The sequence below is a fragment of the Nerophis ophidion genome, linkage group LG02 (assembly GCF_033978795.1).
Source record: "Nerophis ophidion isolate RoL-2023_Sa linkage group LG02, RoL_Noph_v1.0, whole genome shotgun sequence".
NCBI classification, from domain to species: domain Eukaryota; kingdom Metazoa; phylum Chordata; class Actinopteri; order Syngnathiformes; family Syngnathidae; genus Nerophis; species Nerophis ophidion.
Genome location: NC_084612.1, coordinates 27,130,988 through 27,143,433, shown reverse-complemented (window position 1 = coordinate 27,143,433; position 12,446 = coordinate 27,130,988). Strand labels below are relative to the sequence as shown.

At 38.0% G+C, this 12,446-nt stretch overlaps 1 protein-coding gene across 3 annotated transcripts in view; it reads left to right on the top strand.

Annotated features, from left to right (window-relative positions):
* Positions 1–7,423: 7,423 nt before the first annotated feature.
* wt1b (WT1 transcription factor b) overlaps positions 7,424–12,446 on the top strand; it is a 27,562-nt gene continuing 22,539 nt past the window's right edge. The window contains exons 1-2 of one of the 3 annotated variants that reach the window (XM_061880492.1): positions 7,424–8,093; positions 11,259–11,381. In XM_061880492.1, the coding sequence (XP_061736476.1) occupies positions 7,691–8,093; positions 11,259–11,381 (526 nt within the window). In that variant the 5' untranslated portion in view covers positions 7,424–7,690. The remainder of the gene's footprint in view (positions 8,094–11,258; positions 11,382–12,446) is intronic. The other 2 variants (XM_061880501.1, XM_061880484.1) reach the window with 2 other exon arrangements.

Here is a 12,446-nt window from a genome sequence, read left to right as displayed (position 1 = left end):
TAACCATGAAGCAACAGTGGGGTGAGTAGAAGAAGATGGCACTATCGACTGAAAGAATTCAAATTAAATCACGAAAATCTGACTTTAAACAGCAACTGCACAACAAAGTGTTTTTGTATTGAAATTGTTGTGATGTCTTTTGTATTTGTGGTCATGTTGTATTTTGGCTGTTTAACTCTAGTGGTCAAAGCTCGTTTAACACATGTAGAGTTGAAATTGACCAGTAGACGGTGATAAAGCTACACCTTAGGTTTAATTGTGTTCAGCCACACACGTGAAATGTTTGCTATGGATATTTAATTTCTATACGAGAAAACATATGCAGTTTATTGTGTAAATGTATTAACACAAAATCTTCTATTTTATTTATGTAAAAATACACAATGGACATTATGTAATATACACAATTGACGTTATACTTTTGTAATATTTCCATCCGTCAATTGTCTACCGCTTGTCCTGTTCAGGGTTGCCGGGGGTACTGAAGCCTATTTCAGCTACTTCGGGTGGAAGGCAGAGTCATACTCGCTAACCGTACCAAATTTTCCGGGACACTCTCAAATTTTCCCAAAAATCTCCCGGGACAACCATTCTCCGGATTTTCTCGCCTGTCGTCACGTCCACTTTTCCTCCATATAAACAGCGTGCCGGCCCAGTTACGTTATAACATCTACGGCTTTTGGAGAGTGCACAACTGTACGCACAACAAAAAAGAGACCATTATATATGTCTCCATTATCCATAGGTTTATCTATAGCCCATAAAGTAGGCAGGCACAGAGCTGTTACACAGAAAGGCAAACGGTACCTTGACTTAAAAGCCGACCAGTGGAACCTACTTGAAGAGCTTTCCAAAGCCCTTAAACCCTTTGAATGTGCCACCATGTTTATGAGTGGGGAAAAATACACAACAATCTTTGCAGTACCTCCACTCGTGAAAAGGCTAGTGAAATCCACCCAGACAGTTGTCTTCGAGTCAGCAGCAGTGCAGGCTTTCCTATTCACTGCTACAGAGCAGCTTCAACAGCGATGGAAGAAGGAGACTACATTCTCTGACACAGCACCGAACACGGTGATCCTCTCCTCCGCCCTGGACCCGAGGTTCAGAAAACTCCCATTTCTGATGCCTGAGCAGGTCTTTAAGGTGCAAGCCAAAGTGCAAACAGAGGCATTCGAAGTGAGAAGGGATCAGCAGCAGCAGTGTGACGGTGTCCATGAGCAAACCAGTGTCACCTCCACCATTACTGTAGCTGCTCCTGCACCTACAACTCCTCTTTCTTTACTTGACTCACTCCTTGAGTCTGATACTAGCAGTGAAGAAGAGCATACAGAGGGGGAAGGCGAGGATCCCGATAGCCTAGTGAGGAACGAGGTCCTCACATACTTTGGAGAGAAGCCCCTTCCCAAGGAAGAAAATCCATTACATTGGTGTAACGGTAATGACAATAGATATCCCACCTTGGCCAGGTTAGCAAAGTCCTACTTGTGCATTCCTGGCACCTCAACACCATCATAGCGCCTCTTTTCTGCAGCAGGCAACATCGCCTCCAAGAAAAGAACCAGCCTTAGCCGGGGCGGCATAGCTCAGTTGGTAGAGCTGTGCCAGCAACTTGAGGGTTGCAGGTTCGATTCCCGCTTCCGCCATCCTAGTCACTGCCGTTGTGTCCTTGGGCAAGACACTTTACCCACCTGCTCCCAGTGCCACCCACACTGGTTTAAATGTAACTTAGATATTGGGTTTCACTATGTAAAGCGCTTTGAGTCACTAGAGAAAAGCACTATATAAATATAATTCACTTCACTAGCCCAAAGCATGTGGACATGCTAACATTTTTGCATTGCAATGCACAGTTTCTTGTAAGTTAGTGAGAATGTGGGTGTTCCTGCAGAACCATTCTTACATACTCTAAGTCTACCTGTTGTTAAAAAGCGATTCGGCAAAGCCTATGAAACACTTGGTTTGTGTTATGTTTTTCTTTGTTATTTAAACTGAAGACTGAATAGGTTATTATTATTAATGTTTGACAATGACTGGAAAGGCCTCCTATCTGAAAATGTTCAAAACAAAAATGTGTTTTTCTTAACTGTTAACGTTCAGCTACAAACAAAAGTGCACTTTACACATTTTTTGTTGTTGTTATTTATTTTACAATGCTTAATTCATTTTGCTCCTTATTTAAAAGGAATACTTTAAATGGTTGTTGTGTTGAGGAAAAATATAAATGCTATGTGCACTTTGTAAAAAATATATATTTTTGTAACTGTTGCCTTGTTCTATTTTGCAAGTTGAAAGAACATGGTGCCAGTATGCTGTTTTTTTTTTTCAATAAAATACTGGAAAGGATAGTAATGTAGTTTGTCTCTTTTATCCGATTATTAATCGAACTAATAATCGACAGATTAATCGATTATTAAATTAATCGTTAGTTGCAGCCTTAATATATATATATATATATATATATATATATATATATATATATATACATATATATATATATATATATATATATATAAAAGAAATGATTTAATTTCAGTGAATTCTAGCTATAAATATACTCCTCCCCCCTTAACCCCGCCCCTCGGCCCACCTGAACCCCACCAGTCGGCACCTCATCGCATCTTTTGTAGTGTTTATTTTATGTTTATATTTTAAGTCTTACAGACCTAAATAAAGGAATAAGTGGAAAGAAATTCAACTGAGGAAGCAAAATAACTCAAAAGAAGGAACATCAATAATCAACAACATTTTTGGAGCTTTTGTTTCTTCATGCTGTCAACTATCTGTCTACCGGCACACACTGGAAATGAGTAGTGAGGGCAGAATGTTGAATTTTATGACAGTCCTGTGTGGAAGCCAATGTGTTTAATTTTACAATTTCCCTTGTGGATCATTAAAGTTTGTCTAAGTCTAAGTAAGTCTAAGTAGCACAGGCTCAACGAATGTAACCCGCGGAGGCACTTTCAGACGAAACATTCACATTTGGATGTCCGGGGCCTTGGGCTCTTGAAACTGCGGCCCTCTTTATTATGTAGTTAAATAGCCCTCCTGTACTTTATATTGCAGCGTCCTGTGATGACAATATATATCACAATATATGTTTTGGTATAAAAATTATTATATAACAATTTCAAAACCGGTTTACCAAGGCTCCTAATTTGCTTGCTGATGTATGCAGTAACATATTGCGTCATTTTTGGTTGTATTATTTTCTCAAAACTATTATTAATCTACTTGGTAATTAACTGTTAAAAGCTGCTTACTTTCTGTTGTAAGAAGATTAAATCTACACTTCAGTTAACTTACATTAAACACATTTTTCCTTTGTTTAGTTTATTTTCGATAGTTTGGGACGATTCTGCAAATTTGGGTATCGATCCAATACCAAGTAATTACAAGGGCAGTTTTGGTTATACCAAAGCTGATTCTGATATTTAAAATTTGAAGATCATTGAACGATTAATTTTTTTTTAATCAGATTTAAAATAAAAAACACAGGATGGGGGTGTAACAAAGCACTTAAATATTTAAATTGTTTCCTCCTATTGACTTTGATTAAAATAATTTTGTTTTTAACCTTAAAGCCTTTACGTGGGATTTATTTCTTGAGTTTGTTAGCAACAACAAAAACGACAAAAGATTTTGTGAAGATAAAAAAGATTGCTCTAACTACTGCAGTATCGACCATATACTGATACTATACTTGGTATTGTTATTGTCGATATTTGTATCGACAATAACCGCAGGCTAACCGCAGGTCTAGCCTGCGGTTAACGCTTAGCATGTCCTCCTACGGTGCATAGTACAGCATTTTTAGCTATTCCTTGTCCTCCAGTGATAATGATATTTGTAAGAAACTTTGCTTATTTGCCACCGTAAAGGCGAGGGTTGCTGTCTTTGAAGCGATTTTTACATTGAGGGGACTTTTGTTTGCTTGTCACAAATTTGCAGGACACAGCTAGAATGTGTCATCAACATGCATTATCACGATACAGCAATAGTATTAACTGCTCTATCATCATCAACCAAATTTATATAATTTATATTGTATACTGCCTATATTGCGCAACCTTTAGTGGAAGCTGTCATAGCTTCAAAGGAGGCACCAACTCCATATTATTGTATTGACCCAAATAAAAAAACAAGCCATATAAGTTTCAAAATTCGGTTTTGGGACAAAATCCAAAAATCTGTTTTTTGTTCATCATGCGAAATAACTTGTAGAGTGTAATACAATTTCGATTACACATTTTAGCTGCTCAACATTCCTCTGATGACTGCTTCATTGATTACAATTATCTTGAAATCAGCATCATAACTCCTGCTGTTTGCCACCTTCCACCAACCTTTAAGACACTTTTCCCAGCAGGTCTCTGTGTCCGCACATCCCTGGTAAGTGTAAGTGACGAGAAGAAAAGCTCCAACTCTTGGTGACAACCTTTGCGCCACCTGTTGGTTTGCGTGCATACAGTAAATGTGTAGACCGACAATATGGCATGTCTTTATTAAACTTTTTTTTTCTAGGGAAAAATACCGTCTTACAATCTGTTCAATATAATAATACTTACAATACTAAGAATGCAAGTTAAGCTTCCAATGAGTGACTCTACCGCCAGTGGGAATTTGCATGTATATGCATATACATATGCATGTAGTATGATGAAAAACAAAGCGGCGGCAGCTTCTGGCCGGAAACAACCCGCCTCCCCCCACAATAAAAGTCTCGAGTCGTATGTTGTAATGTGTATCTATATGTGCTTTACTTGAGTTTTTTTCCTGGTTTCAAATTAAGCCCCCACCCCGCCCCATCCCCAGGAGTTTAGTTTGGGACTTGCTTTTTTTGACTCTTCCACCCATGTTTACCATTTTGCCTACCTTTGTCACCAGGCGCTGCCCATTTGGCAACCCAATCAGTGCTCCCGTTCTGTCCGCTTTGTAACTCTGTCTGTTCTTGGACAGGTTAAGACTGAAAATTTTATTTTGTTGTTCTTTTTAAGTGCAATGACAATAAAGTTCCATCTGTCCAACATGGGTCGCCAACCCGTCGTCCGCAACCTACCACGTAGTGACATACTCACTCTCAGCTATTTTGAAATTATATTGTTGGTGGGTTTGTAAAGATCATACACGTGTGGAGAATTTGAATGAATTTAGGATAGTAAAAACATAGATTGAAAAATGTGTGTAATTCCCCTTAATTTTGTGAGAATTATTTAAATACAATTACATCATTGATTTGAATGTATTACATAGTTTTACTGTTAACATTTTACTATGATAAATATGTTTTTAACAATTCTATATCATAGAATTGTTAAAATCCTGGTAATTAATATAATTGAATATACAACAACTATTTATTGTACATTTTGATACTCAAGTCAGGTCAACTTTGTTAATAGTATTAAAGCATGTCAGAAGACTTCAGAAGAGGCGATACAGCTTGGCAAAAATACTGAATATTTTTTTAAGTCTGCAAGGCTAACTTTTGTTATGTTTGAAAGCAAAGTGAACACATTGTTGAATTCCATGGTGAGTGAGTAAGCAGTCTAGGGCAGAGATATTCAACTAAATTGTCTATGCATTTCCATAAAGCCGGACTTCTCCCATCACTATTATTTTTATTTAGTGTATTCTGGAGAATCAGCATTCTCTACATTAGACATTTGATTTTGGTCCATCTATTTTGTCGGAGTTGCAAGAAGCGCTCTGCTGTTTTAAAGGACTTTTTGCAAAAAAAGCAAGTCAACTTTTATCTCTATGACAGCACTCTGGTGTCTTTAAGAAACTTCTGCAAAAATGTGAATCTCACAAGTATTTTTAAACTGAAATTGCAGGCCGCCAGTTGAATAGCCCAAATGATTAAAAAGAGAGGACCTAAAATGGAACCTTGAGGAACACCACTAACATAAATAAAGAAGTTCAACAAATGACTGACCACATTTGAAGAAAGCAAGCTATTGCCACGTCTTGGTTACATAAATCACATTGCATTTTTTTTTTTTTTTTTGCCAATAAGAAGAGGACTGAAAGGGGTGCCTTGATGAATGTCTCAGTTACTGTATGTATATCACAAGTTTGGACCCCAGTGTTCTATGTTTGCCAGCAAGATTAAAAAGTCAATGGAAGAATCTGCCAATTTTTGTACAGTGGTCCAAGTTCCTCTGTACAACAGGAGTGCCCTAGTGTTATTAACGATTTGCTGCAAAAAAATTTCTACCAAGTTTACTTGAGGGGCCGGTATGATGTCATTCCGAAATGGATTTGCCCCCAGACCGCCAGTTGATTAGCGCTGGTCCAGAGTGAGCAGCACGACACACAATATACTGCAGATAGTCTTTTTTTTTTTTGTGGAGTCGGGGAGTCACCAAATGTCCAGTATTGTCTGAGGGGAGGCTCACTATGCCACATTAGACTTATGAGATGAAACTATTATTAAAGTGAGCGTCTTACTTTGTTATGATTACTTTTTATGGCGTTGACTTTTACTTAAATAATCAACAAGTTTCCAATGAACGGTCAGCGCTGAGAACAATTATTTGTAATTACTTAAGCGAGGTAATTTAAATTGTTTTTCCTCATTGACACAATTCCTTAGAGCAGTGGTTCTCAAATGGGGGTATGCGTACCCCTGGAGGTACTTGAAGGTATGCCAAGGGGTACGTGAGATTTTTTTTAAATATTCTAAAAATAGCAACAATTCAAAAATCCTCTATAAATATATTTATTGAATAATACTTCAACAAAATATGAATATAAGTTCATAAACTGTGAAAAGAAATGCAACAATGCAATATTCAGTGTTGACAGCTAGATTTTTTGTGGACATGTTCCATAAATATTGATGTTAAAGATTTGCATTTTTTTTGTGAAGAAATGTTTAGAACTAAGTTGATGAATCCAGATGGATCTCTATTACAATCCCCAAAGAGGGCACTTTAAGTTGATGATTACTTTTATGTGTATAAATCTTTATTTATAATTGAATCATTTGTTTATTTTTCAACACGTTTTTAGTTATTTTTGTATCTTTTTTTCCAAATAGTTCAAGAAAGACCACTACAAATTAGCAATATTTTGCACTGTTATACAATTTAATAAATCAGAAACGGATGACATAGTGCTGTATTTTACTTATTTATCTCTTTTTTTTTAACCAAAAATGCTTTGCTCTGATTAGGGGGTACTTGAATTAAAAAAATGTTCACAGGGGGTACATCACTGAAAAAAGGTTGAGAACCATTGCCTTAGAGTGTTTGTGTGTGTGTGTGTGTGTGTGTGTGTGTGCGTGCGTCCGTGTGTGTGCGTGTGTGAGCCCTACTTGAACTTGGCCAAACTAATGCAAGTGTGTGGTTAGTCAGAGCTTGCTGAGAAGTCAGTGTGGGTCACCCCGTCAGCCTCCGTGGCTCCGCCCCCCCACCCGGCCTGTGACTATTGGTAGTATTTGAGCTTTCAGGAGGGCTAAAGGAAAGCCAGACGTTGTTAGAGAGACGTAGAAGGAAGGCTGTGGTACCACACCCACTCTCCCACTTGCTGCACATCCCCACACTACTGCTATGTTTCATGACTTTGCAGGAACTATGTTTTGGTAGTCAGTCTGCAGCGGCTTCTTTTTGTGTGCCTGACTTTGTCGTCCCCTAGAGGTGTCCCTCACTGGAATTCCATCCTTCTTCTTGGACTCTCCCTCAGACCAATGCTGACCGAGCCGTGTGGAGCCATGTCGATGCCGGGCTCCGATGTCCGAGAGCTGACTCTCCTGACTTCAGGACCGCCCGTGCCCTCCTTAGGTGGATCTGCAGGGGGCTGCGGCCAGTGGACCCAACTCTTGGACCTCCATCCCAGCTCACCTTACAATTCCATGTCTTCCCACCACTCCCTCATCAAGCAGGAACCCAACTGGTGTGCTGCGGACCCTATTGAGGACCCCCACTGTGGACTCGGGGCCTTCACGGTGCACTTCTCGGGCCAGTTTACAGGCTCAAGCCCATGTCGAGTCGGGGCCTTTGGAGAACCAGCAACAGGCCAAGCTAGGGTTTTCCCCAGCGGGACCTACCTCCCCAGCTGTGTGGACAGCCCTCCTGCACCCAGGAACCAAGGTAAACATTCTCATGTCGATAGTTCTCTACGATCCAAGGGATAAACATGCATTATCCCCTTTTACATACAGTATGTACTGTAACTGTCTTTGTCAGCTGTGTTGTGTCTGCATGGCCAGGATGTTTTGTGCTTTACTGGGTCAACATGCCCCTGCTCAGGAATTGACATGACACTTTTCTGGAAGCTGTCTTGACAGAATTCCCAAACAGTCCTGTTAGCACACATGTATGATTTTGTGGAATCATGACACTTTTTCAAATATGCTTTTGTTTATCACTCTAGGCTCTTTATGATCATAATAATGCTCAGTGATAACCTTATGTGGCGTATTATGGTTGCAGTAGTGTACATCTGGTAGTCACATCAGTATACCAGTCCTAACAAACTTGCTGTTAACATAATAACAGTCAAATTTGAGTTGTGTTATATTACACTGGTAAAGTAAATTTATTGTAAATAAACTTTTTGAATCACAGTAAAGTGTGCTTATTTTTTGTGACATGATTAATCACAAAGCATTAGCGCATTACAGAATGATCCTGCCTTTATCTTCAACGTGGATGGTTATTTTAAAGACTAGCAGGTTGCTATATGGTCAGTGATCTGATCAATGCATACGTCAGGGAGTCTGAGGAGACTTCGACTGGTGTGCTCGCTGGCAAAAATAAACCTTGATGGTATTTTAGATAAAACTATTACCAAGTTTTGATCAAATAAATGTAGTGCGTTCATTTAGAATATTTAAAAAATGCTCTTGCATGACATTTTGACAGAAAAATCGAAATTGTGTTCACATATCATGATCTTCTTAGTTATGCAAGCAAATAATAACCTGTGATTAATCATGATTGCTCCAAATTCAAAGTGTGATTTATCTAATTCAAAAAAATTATCATTTGAAAGCACATAAACAAATGGTAAATGGGTTATACCTGTATAGCGCTTTTCTACCTTCAAGGTACTCAAAGCGCTTTGACACTATTTCCACATTCACCCATTCACGCACTGATGGCGGGAGCTGCCATGCAAGGCCCTAACCACGACCCATCAGGAGCAAGGGTGAAGTGTCTTGCTCAAGGACACAACGGACGTGACGAGGTTGTAGAAGGTGGGGATCGAACCAGGAACCCTCACGTTGCTGGCACGGCCACTCTCCCAACTCTCGCTACACTATCCTATTGTTGTGGAGAAGACTGGCTCCTACATGCACATGCATTCTTTGCCTTTGCCGTTTCTAATAAAAAGTAGCGTATAGTTTGAACTTAATCTGTCAATTGACACTAAATGGAACCGCTAAATACTACAACAAAGACAGCGAGGAGAAGACGCAGTTGCAGTGATGGCATGCAAATATGCCCACAAAATGGCGCATCCGGACGAGACAGCAAAAAAAACCAGCCTAAAATGACAAGTAAAACATAATCTATGCAACATTTTGACCAAAGTACCACCATTGCATGTTCTGTCGACCACAAGGAAGTATTTTAAATGTATGAAAAACATCATAATGTGACCACTTTAAACAGATGACACTTTTCATACTCATTCATGAAACATTTACATAAACAAACAATTCAACTTGTATGATCGATGGAAAAATTCACTTTGAAAAAACTGTGGGGATACTTTAGATAAAACTGTTACCAAGTTAGAAGCAAATAAATGGTGTGCATTCAAAAATATCGCGGTCTTGATTAAGGTTATTTAAATATTTGTACACACGTGATTTACTGTGATTAATATCATTAAACAATATCATTTGAAAGCATTTTTATATTCAACATTATTGTCGATTGTGTCGACATACACCAATAGCAATAAATTAACTGTTAATATTTTGCTGGGATTACATACTAGTAATTTTGGTATACCTTAAGCAAAGGGCAAGTACAATATAAGCATTTTGAATATGTTTTCTTAATTATTTATTTACAACAATGGATGATAAAACAATGACGGAATATTTCATTAAAACTATTAATGTTTCAAAAAGGAGAACATAAAGTGTCTAATAAAATATTTACCTTGCTTCTTTCATGAACACTTACAATCTATATATTTTTCAAACCCCTTCAGGGACATTCAATTTAAATTATTTTCAAAGCCAAATTTTTGGAAGGGTGTATAAACAGTTTGATCCATACTTTTTTCAAAATTTATTTTTGGTCCAATGTCTCAAACTTCAGTCTCAAACAAAGAAAATCCATCATTTATTTGATTATTTTACCCCTTTGAAGGCCTTTTGATCAGATAATGTCACAGGTTTGAATTATTAAAAAAAAATATTCATGTTATGCACATTTAAATTAATGGAAAAGTGTGACATTTGATCAAAAGGTTAAAATAAAATAAAAATAGTTGTGTTTTGGGCTTAAGTTAATTAAGAGATTTGAGCACAAAAAAAATATAATTAAAAATAATTTCAGGCCCTTTGAAAAATGTCCTGTTTGGCTTTGGGATATTGTTGAATAACTGCCACTGTAAAAGAATTGGACATTGCATTTTTTTAATTCAACTTGAAAAAAAAACTTCTATAATGTAAAGTAACACAACAAAAATGGTTGCTAAAATAGAGCAAAAAATTACTGAAAGGATAAAAAAAAAGTCAGCTTCTGTCTCCTGAGGGTTAATTTATAGTGGACTGGTGCAATCATCTGCATTTCCAATCTGAAATGGAGACTTTCCATGAATCTCCTTCATTGCAAACAAAGCCCCCCGTCAGTCTATGGGGGCTCGTTACTGCGAGGTCAGAGGTTTAGACGTGGACGTGTGCGCTGATGTGACTTCCACACACCGTGTGCACTCTGCTCTTGTTCACTCCACTAGTAAAGTAGTTTTGATGAAGTGATAAATTGCTTTGCAATCTGCTGGGATTTAGGTAGGAGATTGTGAGTCTTCTTTTTTGGGGGTCAGAGAAATCTCACGATGTTCCTCTGTGGCCTGCCTTCTGTATGAACTCGCATCTTTGAGAGAATTCTCATCTATGTACCTTTTCAGTCACTGTAATATAATTCATTAACAACTGAGAATGCTCTTATAATAACAAGGAGGTGAGGAGATTAAACTATTTAACACCAGGAAGATGATTTAGTTGTTTGATTCATGTCAGTGTTTTGTAACGATGCCAGGAACCAGAAGTTACTTACAACTTTTTTTCTTGTTAGGTTATGGTGCAATGAGCTTAGACGGGAACCCCAGTTACGCTCAAACGGCACCTCACCACACCCCTCAGCTGTCCAGCCTGTCCTTCAAACATGAAGATGCACTGTCGCCGCCACACAACATCGGTAAGAGTCTACTTTCAGGCACAACCTCCCTAAACTCACTCAGTTCCTGGAAGATGGGTGTGTTCACAGCAAGGTCATAGACTTAACCTATCTTTCCTAGTTTGCTTTTTCCGCTCTTGTTTTGTGTCATTTTAACTCTACCATACAGGTACAAAGTACATACTCTTTATTAGTTTATCCACCAAGGAACCACCTGTTAACTTACACATATTTAGACATCATCCAGTAAAACCCCATGATTTCTTACAATCAAAAAACTAAAAATGACCAAAATATTGATAATTCTAACTATTATACGGTCATATAAGGACATTTTAATGGATACAGTAGAAAAAAAAGTAACATTTCAAGAACGAAGTCATTATATTACAATAATCATTTGAACAAATAGATGTCAAAATTTCCCCATAAACTTAAACTAAGACCAACAATTGCTGTCTGGCACTAGATACCTGCCATAATTAGGACCACAGCTACGAATATGTCAGTAATCGAGTATTCTAATGATTAATTTGTACGATAAACAGAGTAATTGAATAAAACACACTTCATACTCTTAATGCATCTCTTAGGGAAAAAAAGTTGAAATAAACACACATTGTTACAAATACCTTTATACTTATGTTCTTATAAATACACATAACATTGAAATTGCACTTTTACTATGGGAGCATTAATCTATATTATTTACGGTATATTTACGGGGGTGTATATTGCAGCCCGGAAAAATTAGGGCTGCATGGGATTCTGGGTATTTGTTCTGTTGTGTTTATGTTGTGTTACGGTGCGGATGTTCTCCCAAAATGTGTTTGTCATTCTTGTTTGGTGTGGGTTCTCAGTGTTGCACATATTTGTAACAGTGTTAAAGTTGATTATACGGCCACCCTAAGTGTGACCTATGTGGCTGTTGATCAACTATGTCTTGCAGTCACTTACTACGTCTGCAGAAGCCAAATACAACATGTGGCTAAACTGGCACACTGTTTGTACAGATTGTAGAGGACGCTAAAAGCAGTGCCTCCACTGTGTCCCCTTAATATTGTTGTTCGGGTGAAATTCGGGAGA